A 15,425-nucleotide genomic window follows, 5' to 3' on the forward strand; every position below is an offset into this window, starting at 1 on the left:
ATTGACTGATTTCCTTATATGAACTGTAACTCAGTAAAATCTTTGAAATTGTTGCATGTTGCGGTTATATTTTTGTTCAGTGTAGTTGGTTTTTAATGTACAATTTGTTGTAGCCTATATAGGCATATTTTGTCATTTTTCATTACAACGTGGATTATTTTTTCAGAATTACAGTCAAACTGCAGAAAGTGCAGAATCAGTCACTTTATTTATTGATCACACATGTGCAATGCGCATAACACTATGTCTAACAATAGCACACCAACAACTCCAAAAAGTATACCGGTAAAGTATAATAAAAGTAACACCGAGCGCCATTATACTTTCTTCACAATATATAAATAAAAAATGGCTACTTACTGACCTTGACAGAAGTAATAGCCTAACCAATGATTGATTACCTCTGATCGAAAATGATGCGTCCGGAGACCAGCTTCTAGGACAAATGAAATATTTTCTAACACTCGGATACCTTCAAACACACCACATATGAGGCCTGTTGTCTATGGCTACATTTAGGATATCATAATGATATCATAGGATACCATTAGACAAATTAATACTGTGTACGTTACAGTACACTTGTGAATAAGGTGGACAAGATACATTTGCACACTGACAGTAGCCTAATAGATGATTTCATCCTCAAGGCTATGCACATAGCAGTCTAAACTCTATAGGCTATGTTTTTCTGCTGAAAATAATGGCAATTCAAGTGTGTCAAGTCGCTAAGAATAGCACATGGTACAGTTTAGGTTATAACCTATTTAACAGGTTATCGTGTGAAAATGCTTGAACATATAACAGACATGCCACGCATTTGGTTTGGTGGATTAGCCGCACTGCTTGGAGATGCTGACGCCTCTACTCACCGCGACTCCTGGAGCGACCTGAAAGCACGGATTTAATAGGATGTTTCCCGTTACGAAGCCTCCGATGCCAGCAACAGAAAAATAGAATTGTTGCAATAGTTCCCACCAATAGCAGCAACAATAACAAAACAACTTGAATACTATACGGTCTCAAAAAAACCAAAAACGCCGCAGCAATCATTATAAAACGCGATGTAGGGCAGCGCCTTCTCCACACAGATATCCGGCTCCACGTATGCTGCCCTAAATGCTGAAAGCGAACCAATATATTGACACAGGATATAGTGAATTTCTCATCGCAGCCTGAAACATGGGCTAGGCTACAGACTATTCTACAGTTCTATTGATTTCAATAACGTATTTTAAAGCATCAATCCATGACTCAGCCGAAGAGCTTTTTTACAACTCAAGCAGGGGGAGTAAGCATCATGCATCTCTGAGCTCAGCACAGCAAAGATGTTGCAGATGAAATATATTTAAAGGTGTCAGCCCGGGAATCATGATCAGTCTCTATCATTAACCTGCTTAAATGTATAGTCTCCGATACATGATTAGAATACTGTAGGATGAAAAAGGCCATTTAGGCTATAAGGCTAGGCTGTAATAACACATAGGCCTAGTATAGGCCCATTTGTCATGAAACTACTCTGCTAAATAGAACATTTCTAGTAGGCCAGCTGGCTAAGATAAAGCACAGAGGACGTTTTGACATTGTGAGTATTTGACATGGAATGAAAATTATGTTCAATAATTTATATTTTTACTAAAAGATCAAATGTGTATTTTCTTTCCAAGAAAAATAATTGCATTCCTAATTAATTAATTAATTAATTACGAGGACGATTTATTTTTCCTCTTTTCCCCACAATGCGGCTGCAACCCCGCCGTGAGTCTTTCATTAGAACTCCATATCCCAGGAACACCCGCAGGAGATCAACAATCCCTTTTGCGAGAAAACGCAATTTTGTGAGTGTCTACTCGTGTTTATTATTTTCATAATTTACCTTAACGATAATTAGCTAGCTAGTTACTATCGAACTAGTTGGCTAGTTTCATTGTTTACCGAATATGTGCACACATTTAGAGATATAGCTACCGAACTGCTTGCTGTGCACTAACCCGCCAACTATCGTTAGCTAGCTAGCTAGCTAAATACAGTAAGCAAGCTGTCTAACGTGTTTTCTTCGACATTTCAACTAGCTAGCTAAGTAGCTAGTCAGCATAAGCTAACTAGCGAGTCAGCATACGTGTTGGAGCAGTCATTCACACTAGTACTAGAAGGGATTATCGCTAACTAGTCTTGAACCCACACGCGATGGCAGATTGGAGTAGGCTTGCATGAAAACAAACAATTGATAAATTGTAGCTAGATAGCGAACGTTAACAATGTAACCATTTGTCATCCGCCCAGCCAGCCATAATACTGAAGACGTTGATAGATAATAATTTTGACAACGTTGTTGATTATCTGTGCGATTTGGTTGAGTTGTCTGTTTTTTTAATGTAATTATTTTCTCCAGATAAAATCAATGTCTTCCCCAATTGGAGCAAATGATGATGAAGATGAGGTGGAGTTTGTGTCAGTAAGTGATTTGTCATTTGTAGGAACAAGGTGCAAAGGTTTCTCTACGAGCTATGTTGCCATTCACCTTTCCAGGAAAGTTAGGGGTAATAATTAACATTAAACATTTGCATCCAATCTATTAGTTTAAATAAAATTGACCATCACTTGGTTAGTGTGAGTCAGTATATTTTTATATAACTGTCAAGAAAAAAAACACCTTTTAAGACAGTGTCCAAAAGAGTCAAGTGTTTGAATGACACAGTATCAGACAGTGTCTCATCCATTTAACTATCTCGTTGTAGGAGGCTCCACTCAGACCTGTACTGGAATGTATTGATTTACTGAGTGATGGGGAAGACGATGGAAGTTTACCCACAGCCGAGACCGTGAGTGTGTCAAGTGAAAGATAATAATACATTTAATACAAACTGTAATGACATAGAAAGGTGGTTGGAAGACCAGTTCAAAAAAGTTACATGCTATTGTTATGTATGTAATATGTTTTTGTGTACCTTTTTTGTATTATTGTTAAGATTGAAGATGAGATTGACCGACAGAAAGCTCAGGTCACCTCCACTTTGGACAGATTAGCTCGCCAAGTGGCTGTGGCGAATAAGGAAAGAGTAGAGAAGTGTAAAGCCTTCAAGGTAAGGACAAAATGTAAAACTGGTATGATCATATTAGCCATTGCAGCTTGTTGTGTATTTGTCTTTTGTGGGTGCTATTGTCTCTTTTCACAGTTCTTCATATTGGTCATGCTTGCCTTATTTCAGGAGAAGCAAATCTCACAAAAGGCTCATGGACGGCAGGAGCTGGCATTTAGTCCCAATGGTAACGCATACGACGCCAAGCACTGTGTGGATATGTGGTTAAAGATGCCAGGTAATGTATTCTAGTTAGCCTTGGAAGTTTTTATTTATTTTTTACTTCAGATCTGGGCCCGTGTTCAAAACTGATCCAAGATCAGCACTCTTAAACTGAGATGCTTTGTGAACACGGCCCAGGAGTCAGCGCTACAGGCATACATTAAATTAAATTTGGTAGAAAAGCAGGATCTCAGTCTTACCATTGTCTGTTCTTAGGTGTGAAACCTGGGGTCATCAATAGTGGAGCTAGCTGGAGACGCAGACAGGTCCCGTTTCCCACCAGTAGCTCATCCACACATACCTGTCCAGTGATCAACTGTGGTCGGGTTTATGACAACGTACCTCTCCTAGAAGGTCACTTGAAAAGGTTAAATTATGAGATTTCTATTTCTATATCCATTATACATAATAAACAACCTACTTTTAATTTAGCCCTGAGAACCTTTTTTTTCTGTCTGCAGGTTTGACCACTCTCCTTGTGACCCGACCATCTACCTGAAAGGAAGCTCAACCGAGCTGTTTGCTTGCGTTGCTTGTGGTCTTAATTTTGAAACCAAAGAAGCTTGGAAGGTGCATCAGCAGTCAAAGGTTGGTTATGCCAGTAAAATCAACTACTGTTAGAAATGGCTGCACTTTCAATTGTGTTCAGTCACCGCTGTCATTCAAATGTGCTCTATGCATTAATTATACCTACCAATAGCCCTAAAGTAAAGGAATCAAATACCATTAGGGAAAAATTGAATTTCTGAATGCCGTTTTGGTAGTCCGGTCGACCACCTTCACACAGTGGTGCCTTCCTGTTTGGTTCTCAGTAGGAGGTTGAAAACATAAACAGTGTAACAATACTTCACATTCCTGCAACATATTTTGTTATTGGATGGAGGACCTCAAAATGATCACTAAGAAAATAGTGTTGACATCTATCACTACCAAAGCAGTAGAGAGCAGCATTTAGCTGTGACTCAAATAAAAAATGGAATGTTATTTTATTTGTCACATGCTTTGTAAACATGTGTAGACAAACAGTGAAAATACCTACGGGTCCTTTTCCAGCAATGCAGAGAAAAATATCAAATGTGTGTGCATATAGTCAGTACAAGAGAGTTGGTGCAAAAAAGGGTCAATGCCGGTAGTCCGGGTAGCCATTTGATTAGCTATTTAGCAGCCTTGTTTAGCAGACTTATGGTTGGGGTAGAAGTTGTTCAGGGTTTTGTTGGTTCCAGACTGTGCACTGGTCTTGCTAGCCTTGCGGTAGTAGAGAGAACAGCCCATTGTTCATTTTTTGTGACTTCCTCTGGGGGGGGGGTCCGAATCCGATTATTGGGGTGGACAACTTACTGATATACAGTGAGGAACTGAAAAACAGTAATTTTTCCCACATGGAATTTTCATAAATTGCCATCCAAAAGAGCAATTGTCCAATAACTATGCTTCAAATGTTGATTTCATACATTGTGACAAAAATATGAAAGCAACAATTTCAAAGATTTAACTGTGTTACAGTTCATATAAGCAAATCAGTCATTTGAAATAATTTAATTGGGCCCTATTCTATGGATTTCACATGACTGGGCAGGGGTGCAGCCATGGGTGGGCCTGGGAGGGCATTTTCACCGAGGGGTGTACTCACTTTTGTTGCCAGCGGTTTAGACATTAATGGCTGTGTTGAGTTATTTTGAGGGGACAGCAAATTTACACTGTTATACAAGCTGTACACTCACTACTTTACATTGTAGCAAAGTGTCATTTCTTCAGTGTTGTCACATGAAAAGATATACTAAAATATTTACAAAAATGTGAGAGGTGTACTCACTTTTGTGATATACTGTATATCCATGACCTTGTTCAGCCACGACTCTGAGAAATAGGATAGTCTCAAACTAGTTTGTTCTTCAGTGATTGCCATACAATTTTGTCTCTTAAACTAAAATAAGGATATTAAAGCATTAATTTATTTTCAACCACAGATGTTGGATACAGATTTCAATCCGGACAAAGTCTTAAATTTGTACTGTGTGTTACAATTCTCTATTCTTATTTTCTTAAGCTGTCCTTCCCTGATGAAGACCATGACCACACTCAGACCTGCCAGCTGATCGTGTGCTTCGCCTGCCCTGCCTGCTATCTCCTCTTTTACATCAGGGACGAGTGCCTCCAGCATATGTCGGCCAAAAACCACTTCTCTCAGTCCATCGTCATGAGTGGTAAGCCTCAACTGCCTGTTCCACTGTAAATCATCTTTAGTCATGTATACAGTGGGGCAAAAAATTATTTAGTCAGCCACCAATTGTGCAAGTTCTCCCACTTAAAAAGATGAGAGGCCTGTAATTTTCATCATAGGTACACTTCAACTATGACAGACAAAATTAGAAGAAAAATCCAGAAAATCACATTGTAGGATTTTTAATGAATTTATTTGCAAATTATGGTGAAAAATAAGTATTTGGTCACCTACAAACAAGCAAGATTTCTGGCTCTCACAGACCTGTAACTTCTTCTTTAAGAGGCTCCTCTGTCCTCCACTCGTTACCTGTATTAATGGCACCTGTTAGAACTTGTTATCAGTATAAAAGACACCTGTCCACAACCTCAAACAGTCACACTCCAAACTCCACTATGGCCAAGACCAAAGAGCTGTCAAAGGACACCCGAAACAAAATTGTAGACCTGAACCAGGCTGGGAAGACTGAATCTGCAATCGGTAAGCAGCTTGGTTTGAAGAAATCAACTGTGGGAGCAATTATTAGGAAATGGAAGACATACAAGACCACTGATAATCTCCCTCGATCTGGGGCTCCACGCAAGATCTCACCCTGTGGGGTCAAAATGATCACAAGAACAGTGAGCAAAAATCCTAGAACCTCACGGGGGGACCTAGTGAATGACCTGCCGAGAGCTGGGACCAAAGTAACAAAGCCTACCATCAGTAACGCACTATGCCGCCAGGGACTCAAATCCTGCAGTGCCAGACGTGTCCCCCTGCTTAAGGCAGTACATGTCCAGGCCCGTCTGAAGTTTGCTAGAGAGCATTTGGATGATCCAGAAGAAAATCAGGAGAATGTCATATGGTCAGATTAAACCAAAATTGAACTTTTTGGTAAAAACTCAACTCGTCGTGTTTGGAGGACAAAGAATGCTGAGTTGCATCCAAAGAACACCATACCTACTGTGAAGCATGGGGGTGGAAACATCATGCCTTGGGGCTGTTTTTCTGCAAAGGGACCAGGACGACTGATCCATGTAAAGGAAAGAATGAATGGGGCCATGTATCGTGAGATTTTGAGTGGAAACTTGGCTGGGTCTTTCAGCATGACAATGATCCCAAACACACCACCCGGGCAACAAAGGAGTAGCTTCGTAAGAAGCATTTCAAGGTCCTGGAGTGGCCTAGCCAGTCTCCAGATCTCAACCCCATAGAAAATCTTTGGAGGGAGTTGAAAGTCCGTGTTGCCCAGCAACAGCCCCAAAACATCACTGCTCTAGAGGAGATCTGCATGGAGGAATGGGCCAAAATACCAGAAACGGTGTGTGAAGACTTACAGAAAATGTTTGACCTCTGTCATTGCCAACAAAGGGTATATAACAAAGTATTGAGATAAACCTTTGTTATTGACCAAATACTTATTTTCCACCATAATTTGCAAATTCATTAAAAATCCTACAATGTGATTTTTCTGGATTTTTTTTTTGTAACTATGATGAAAATTACAGGCCTCTCATCTTTTTAAGTGGGAGAACTTGCACAATTGTTGGCTGACTAAATACTTTTTTGCCCCACTGTATACAGTGAGAGAAAAAAGTATTTGATCCCCTGCTGATTTTGTACATTTGCCCACTAACAATTAAGTAATTATTAGTCTGTGTCTTTTATACTGATAACAAGTTCAACAGTGGGAGGCAGAATAACAACAAAAATCTAGAAAAACGCATGTCAAAAATGTTAGAAATTGATTTGCATTTTGATGAGGGAAATAAGTATTTGACCCCCTCTCAATCAGAAGGATTTCTGGCTCCCAGGTGTCTTTCATACAGGTAACGAGCTGAGATTAAGAGCACACTCTTAAGGGGAGTGCTGCTAATCTCAGTTTGTTACCTGTATAAAAGACACCTGTCCACAGAAGCAATCAATCAATCAGATTCCAAACTCACCACCATGGCCAAGACCAAAGAGCTCTCCAAGGATGTCAGGGACAAGATTGTAGACCTACACAAGGCTGGAATGGGCTACAAGACCATCGCCAAGCAGCTTGGTGAGAAGGTGACAACAGTTGATGCGATTATTCGCCAATGGAAGAAACACAAATGAACTTTCAATCTCCCTCGGTCTGGGGCTCCATGCAAGATCTCACCTCGTGGAGTTGCAATGATCATGAGAAAAAGGTGAGGAATCAACACAGAACTACACGGGAGGATCTTGTCAATGATCTCAAGGCAGCTGGGACCATAGTCACCAAGAAAACAATTGGTAACATACTACGCCGTGAAGGACTGAAATCCTGCAGCACCCGCAAGGTCCCCCTGCTCAAGAAAGCACACATACATGCCCGTCCGAAGTTTGCCCATGAATATCTGAATGATTCAGAGGACAACTGGGTGGAAGTGTTGTGGTCAGATGAGACCAAAATGGAGCTCTTTGGCATCAACTCAACTCGCCATGTTTAGAGGAGGAGGAATGCTGCCTATGACCCCAAGAACACCATCCCCACCGTCAAACATGGAGGTGTAATGCTTTGGGGGTGTTTTTCTGCTAAGGGGACAGGACAAATTCACAGCATCAAAGGGACGATGGACGTTGCCATGTACCGTCAAATATTGGGTGAGAACCTCCTTCGCTCCGCCAGGGCATTGAAAATGGGTCGTGGATGGGTATTCCAGCATGACAATGACCCAAAACACACTGCCAATGCAACAAAGGAGTGGCTCAAGAAGAAGCACATTAAGGTCCTGGAGTGGCCTAGCCAGTCTCCAGACCTTAATCCCATAGAAAATCTGTGGAAGGAGCTGAAGGTTCGAGTTGCCAAACGTCAGCCTCAACCTTAATGACTTGGAGAAGATCTGCAAAGAGGAGTGGGACAAAACCCCTCCTGAGATGTGTGCAAACCTGGTGGCCAACTACAAGGAATGCCTGACCTCTGATGGCCAACAAGGGTTTTGCCACCAAGTACTAAGTCATGTTTTGCAGAGGGGTCAAATACTTACTTATTTCCCTCATTAAAATCCAAATCAATTTATAAAATTTTTGATGTGTTTTTTCAGGATTTTGTTGTTATTCTGTCTCTCACTGTTCAAATAAACCTACCATTTAAAATTATAGACTGATCATAACTTTGTCAGTGTGCAAACGTACAAAATCAGAAATCAGCAGGGGATCAAATACTTTTTGTCCCTCGGTATGTATGTGTGTATGTGTATGTGTATGTGTGTGTATGTATGTGTATATATATATATATATATATATATTATTTATTTACATATACATACACACACATATTATATATATATATTTTATTTATTTATTTATTTACATATACACACATATTATATATATATATTTTATTTATTTATTTATTTACATATACATACACACACATATTATATATATATATTTTATTTATTTATTTATTTACATATACATACACACACATATTATATATATATATATATATATATATATAAGGATATTAATCAGTGTCAATGCTAGATATTACGCACCGGGTAGTTTGTATTTAGGCAGGAAGAGCAAATATTTGTGGCATATGGACTTTTTTAATGTTATTTTTTAATGCAGTTTGTCATTTCTATAGAGCAAATATTTTGTGTGAATGAATAGTGCTTGGTCAGGATAACAGCCAATACACTGCTATAAAATACCGTTTTTATGTTTCACATGCACAGATTACAACCTTACCGTGAAATGCTTACTTAACCAACAATGCAGCTCGAAATTGTTATTTCTTTGTATCCTCCATTGAAACGTGTAACCAGATATTTTGTTCTCTTTCTGGATAAAAGAAACTAAAGGGACAGCATTGCCAGTTCCTTTCCCACGATATGCAAAGAATCGTCTCATTGCTTTGTGTAAGGAAGTTTCATTCAGCGTGAGATGTACGACATGCCAGAAGGGGCTTAATTCACACATGGAAGCACAGGCCCACTTCAAGTAAGTTTCGGTATGTGTTATTAGTATACTTTTAAAGTCGGCATGGTGTTAATGTACATGCAATTACATGGTTGTTAAATAGGCAGTGTAGGTACATATTGTTACACACTGATTTATTGTCTTATACACAGACAAACAAAAATAACCAAGGACATACATATTTAACACATCATTGATTTATAGAGAGTGGCACCCTCTTTCCAATAGCTAAAAATACGAAGCTTCTGCACATGTGCACGATTCCCTACTTTACACAGTCTCTGCTCTACTTGTTCGGCTGCCCAGAGAACAGGCTACTCTGGTGAATTTCAGTGATGAATGGTGCTCGCTTAATAAAGTTCGATCAAAGCTGAATCAATGTCTGCAAGAGCCTTTGGCACTGCAGCCTCGGCCTTGATTATAACCCTCACTTCCATCATATGGATAATAGGGCTTTGACAATACCAGTATTGCAATATTCTTTGCATGGCAAAAATGGAAATATGTAATATATTGTGTGCTATAGCTTGGAAAATAAATAAATGTGACTCTGGATCACAACATAATGATGTTTGTTTCCAACATTCGGGCTGTTTATCTAAAGAAGTTTTGTTGCCTTGCCACGATACCAATGAGTATCGCAATATTGGTATCGTTCCGGCCCTAATGGATAGATCTCATTTATAATTTCGTTAATGTTGTCTCTGCTTGTTGTTTGTTCCCTTCTGCATCAGTGTGCAGTGCAGACAGGGTGCTGCCAAGGCTGAGGCAGAGAAAACAGTGGTGCAGGTCATGAAACAACTACAAGTGCTGGGCCAGTGCGCCGTGTGTTGCAAACTGTTCCTCAACCAAGGTGATGTTGAGAGGCATAAAAAATTGAGTCAGCACAATACTGAGGTCAGCTGCACCATGGAAAAGGCAATTCTGCTCTACAGCAATTTCTATGAAATCCAACATGCCAAGAGGGCTGCAGCAACTTCACGGCCCAAACAGTCAAAAGGTCCTGTAACCCCCTCTCAGAAGAGGGACAAGGAGAGAGGTGATTCTGTTGGATCCCCAGCCAAGCGCCAGAGATGCGGGGGAGCTTTGAATGGCAGCGCTGGGCCCTCAAGGAGTTGCTTGATAGTGGCATGGTTTTGTGAGTGTGGCCAGCGCTTTTCAGAGGAGGCCACGGCCAGCAAGCACCTTTTTGCTGCCAATCAGATCTTCCATCAATGTGGCGTGTGTGGAAAGCATATGGGCGAGTCGTCCATCACTCGCCTGCACATGAGCCGTTTTCACGGCGGTGCCCACCTCTCAAACTTCCTCTTTCACTGCCGGCTGTGCAAGGTTGACATGCCGCGTCACGAGGACATCCTGTTGCATGTGTCAGAGGCCCACAGTGGACACACTTACTTCAGGGAGAGAGCGGTATCGGACGAGGAGTCTGCTCCCATTCCCTATGCCAAACCCTCCACCAGTGGCAGACCCAGCGCCCTCACTGATATCAGGACTAGAACTACAACTCCCACCCCTCCTCCCAAACAGGATGAGAGGTGGATTTGCAGGATGTGTGAAGACATCTTTAACTCGGAGCGAGATGTGCACAAGCACTGCAGAGATGTGAGCAACCACAGTTTCCAGAGATTTTCCTGTGGCCACTGCCCACAGAAGTACTTCAAGGAGGCCACAGTACGCAGGCACTGTGTGAACGAGCACAACAACCAAATAGTGACGCGGTACTTCTGCGGGCTCTGTGACAGCATGGAGTACGACACTGAGGGGGAGTTCCAAGAACACTATAGGGGCCTTCACAGTAAGGACTACTACCGCATGGATGAGCCTGAGGTTGATAGACCCATTGAGGCCGAAAACTCCAAATCCAGTCCATTGGCAACAGCCAGTGACGGGCATGAATGTCTGTGTCCATGCATGTCATCAGAAAAGGACAAAGATGAAAGGAAGGCTACCTTCACACGATGCATGAAGCGGCTATCCAGTAAAGACGAATGCAGCTACGTGTGTGTACCATGCAACGTTCAGGTGTCCTCATTTGCCCAGATAAAGACTCATGTCCACACTCAACACAAAGCCTTGGGGCTAGAGAATACCTTTAACGTGGTGTGTGGATCCTGTCAGGAGAGTCATAAGGACGTTCCCAGTTTCCATAACCACTACCACTCCCAGCACTGCCCTCTGGAGCCATGCTCGAGCTCCAGGGATGGAGGTGAGAGTCGTATGGGGAAGGCAGCAGCTTCCTCCGCTGTCAAGACACTGGTTGCTATGGAGATCAAACCAGAAGTGAATGGCAAGTCTGCTTTGGACTATCTTCCATGATTCATTTCCACTGCACTGACCTTCCTGCCCTTAGAAAACTGATTTGATTTATTACTGTATTTTTATTTTATAGAGAAGTTTGAAGATGTGAAACATGCCATTGCTATGAACTTGGATGAGGTCAGAGATGACACTGAGGCTCATGGAGGTGATGATTATTTTCTTGTCTTCCCATCTGTTCAGTGATTTGGTAAATGACATCTGCCGTAGCCATTATATAGCTATAGAAGGTTTCTTGAACATTTGGGGGTTTTTAAACAGAGAATCTCTTGTTTTTTGTTCCATTTTCCTTGTTTCAGGTGAATCTGATGAGGAGATGAAGCGTGCCTTGGCTTTAAGTGTGGAAGAAGCAAGAGAGCCAACTGACTTTGATATTGGTGTGTAACACCTTTACTTATCTTTGTTTATTTGAGGATCTTTTCATTAGTTACATTTGCTTTAACAGTTTGCACGATGCCTTGTTTGAATGTCAAGAAAGGTTCTGTGTGTCAGCTTTGAAGCTGTTGCCCAGGCCATGTAGGTGTAGCAAAATAAAAACAAGATGATACTTCTCTTTTTTACCAGCATTACATGCTTGAAGAATAACCTCGGTGTGAGTATGTCTAATCAAATCATAGTAACATTAAATGCACACTGGGACATTCAGATAGTTGGTGGTTTGTAGTTGCTGTAGAGAACTGTGTGAACACTTTTTGGATGGTTTTGAGATTGTCACAACACTAGACACTGACCAAGTTATGTGCTGCAGCATGTCTTATTGAAGTTGACCTTATTTGATATTTTTTCTGTTTCCCCTTCCTTCCCAACGTATCTTCACAGAGATGGAGGAAGCGCTCAAAAGAAGCCTTTTGGAATACTGATCAGCGAATGTTATTTTCTGGGAACCTGTCATTCATTTGGTTTATGGCATTTTATGTTTTATGTGTAACATATCAGCTACTTTCAACAACACTTCAAGACAGGGTTGGACCGATGTGATTACACAGTAATAATTGTAGTAACAACATTATTTGTGAACTATAAAGATTGAGGCATACCATGTATATGCATCTTTATCACATGTTCAGAGCTTTTTATTTAATAAAGATGTTAATTATTTTCTCTTTCTTTGATGTTAAAATTTAAATCATTGGATGTCTGGATATTGTCAAATAAATTAGCGATGGTTCCCTCCCCCAAAATGTAGTATACTTTTGTGGCACAGTCGATGCCACGCATGGCAACAGGCCTGGAGGTGGAGGGTTCACCGACCACCACTGACGAGATAACTCCCTGCCTGTTTCATTACATTACAGATCAAAGCCAAGTAGAAATCAGATGTTCAACATTTTGATGCTATATATATGCAACAAATTTTCCACTTACTTATCTGTGCCAATGGACCACACAACCAAAAGACGAAGCAAACTGACTTTGTCGCTTTAATATCAGGGTTTGCATTTTCAACACCACAATGAAATAGACTGTCAATCTCAACAAACAGAAAATGGGCCTACAATCCTCCTTTATTTTATTTTTATTTCACCTTTATTTGACCAGGTAGGCTAGTTGAGAACAAGTTCTCATTTGCAACTGCGACCTGGCCAAGATAAAGCATAGCAGTGTGAACAGACAACACAGAGTTACACATGGAGTAAACAATAAACAAGTCAATAACACAGTAGGAAAAAAAGAGTCTATATACATTGTGTGCAAAAGGCATGAGGAGGTAGGCAAATAATTACAATTTTGCAGATTAACACTGGAGTGATAAATGATCAGATGGTCATGTACAGGTAGAGATATTGGTGTGCAAAAGAGCAGAAAAGTAAATAAATAAAAACAGTATGGGGATGAGGTAGGTAAAATTGGGTGGGCTATTTACCGATAAGACTATGTCCTTACCTTGTAGGTCTACTCCGCATCGAAGGCTTGGCTTGACAATTTCTTAATGTCATTACACTTTTCTGTATTTTGTAACAGATGTCTCTCCATCAAATAGCCTCTGCACAGTTCTGATGCTGAAATTATATTTTGGACAAACGTGCGTAGCTAGCCTACTGGAGACGAAGTAGCCTAATCAGAGCCAAACATTGTGACTGGTTGTATTTATGCCACACATAAAGCATGCTTGCTACTGTGGCTTTCTAGACCTTACAAACTGGAAAGTAGACCCACAACTGATCCAAATGGAATGAAATATTTAAATCACAGGGTTATTGTGCTGAGTATTCACTTGAAAAAAACTATGTGATTATTCTTGTCTAAGGCGATATGCTCCTTAACAAGAATGTAAACAAATTTGTGAACAACCTTTTAGAGAAATAAGCTTTTTGTGCGTATTGAACATTTCTGGAATCTTTTATTTCAGCTCCTGTAACATGGGACCAACACTTTACATGTTGCGTTTATATTTTTGTTCAGTATATATTCACTCCTCCAGCCAAATCACAGGCAGCCTTTGCAAATATGAGCAAATTAGCTCATGTTATACAGTGAACAGCGCAAAGTTAAATTCAATGTGTTGTATTGAGTGGAAGTGTATCAGGGACATGTTTTATGTGAAGCGCATAACATTTTTTTAATTTAATATATATTTTTAAGCGCATTACATTTAGAAAACGGGAACAAGTGTCGGGGGACGGGGCGAACGGCCAATCTGATTTTTTTTGCGACGCTACTCTGTATAGTGATACTTGGCCTGGTATCGTATCATTAGTAAAATGATGGTATCATGACAACACTAGCCTGTTGTTTTATTGTTTTTTACTTTCCTAAAACAAGAATTGTCTACCTCAAAGTTCAGCGGTCATTGATTTGAGCACAAAATGCATCAGGGCACTGCATGCATATACTGTGCCTTCGGAAAGTATTCAGACCCCTTGACTTTTCCAGATTTTTACAATCTACACACAATACCCCATAATGACAAAGCAAAACATTTTATTTTTTTTTGCAAATGTGTTCAAGTAAAAAAAAAACATGTATATGAATAAGTATTCAGACTCGAAATTGAGCTCAGGTGCATCCTGTTTCCATTGATCATCTTTGAGATGTTTCAACAACTTGATTGGAGTCCACATGTGGTAAATTCAATTGATTGGACATGATTTGGAAAGGCACACACCTGTATATATAAGGTCCCACAGTTGAGCAAAAACCAAGCCATGGGGTCAAAATAATTGTCTGTATAAGCTCCAAGACAGGATTGTGTCAAGGCACAGATCTGGGGAAGGGTACCAAAAAATCTCTGCAGCATTAAAGGTTCCCAAGAACACTGTGTCCTCCATCATTCTTAAATGGAAGAAGTTTGGAACCAACAAGACTCTTCCTAGAGCTGGCCGTCCGGCCAAATTGAGCAATTGGGGGAGAAGGGCCTTGGTCAGGGAGGTGACCAAGAACCCAATGGTCACTCTGACAGAGCTCTAGAGTTCCTCTGTGGAGATGGGGGAAACTTACAGAAAGATGACGATCTCTGCAGTTCTCCACCAATCAGGCATTTATGATAGAGTGGCCAGATGGAAGCAACTCCTCAGTAAAAGGCACGACAGCCTGCTTGGAGTTTGCAAAAAAGCACCAAAAGGCTCAGACCATGAGAAACAAGATTCTCTGGTCTGATGAAAGCAAGATTGATCTCTCTGGCCTGAATGCAAAGCGTCTCGTCTGGAGAAAACCTGGTACTATCCCAG

General features: G+C 40.6%; 1 protein-coding gene across 2 annotated transcripts; it reads left to right on the forward strand.

The window, feature by feature from the left end:
- Positions 1–1,758: 1,758 nt before the first annotated feature.
- LOC135512152 (E3 SUMO-protein ligase ZNF451-like) lies at positions 1,759–12,864 on the forward strand. 2 transcript variants are annotated; one of them, XM_064933866.1, is made up of 14 exons: positions 1,759–1,838; positions 2,393–2,455; positions 2,739–2,822; positions 2,970–3,083; positions 3,210–3,318; positions 3,519–3,669; positions 3,764–3,890; positions 5,350–5,506; positions 9,315–9,462; positions 10,176–11,728; positions 11,831–11,905; positions 12,057–12,134; positions 12,322–12,349; positions 12,577–12,864. In XM_064933866.1, the coding sequence occupies exons 2-13, from the start codon at positions 2,402–2,404 to the stop codon at positions 12,333–12,335; spliced, it is 2,664 nt and encodes an 887-aa protein (XP_064789938.1). In that variant the 5' UTR covers positions 1,759–1,838; positions 2,393–2,401; the 3' UTR covers positions 12,336–12,349; positions 12,577–12,864. The 2 variants fall into 2 exon arrangements, with proteins under 2 accessions (XP_064789938.1, XP_064789936.1); XM_064933864.1 differs by lacking the exon at positions 12,322–12,349.
- Positions 12,865–15,425: the final 2,561 nt, after the last annotated feature.

This window comes from Oncorhynchus masou, chromosome 24 (assembly GCF_036934945.1).
Source record: "Oncorhynchus masou masou isolate Uvic2021 chromosome 24, UVic_Omas_1.1, whole genome shotgun sequence".
NCBI lineage: Eukaryota > Metazoa > Chordata > Actinopteri > Salmoniformes > Salmonidae > Oncorhynchus > Oncorhynchus masou.

Bases quoted from the DNA above. Each gene is read 5' to 3' on its own strand.
- LOC135512152 (XM_064933864.1), top strand. From the start codon at position 2,402: ATGTCTTCCCCAATTGGAGCAAATGATGATGAAGATGAGGTGGAGTTT. The intron at 3,891-5,349 runs GTTGGTTATGCC...TATTTTCTTAAG, and splicing joins AGGTGCATCAGCAGTCAAAG to CTGTCCTTCCCTGATGAAGA. The intron at 5,507-9,314 runs GTAAGCCTCAAC...TCTGGATAAAAG, and splicing joins TCAGTCCATCGTCATGAGTG to AAACTAAAGGGACAGCATTG.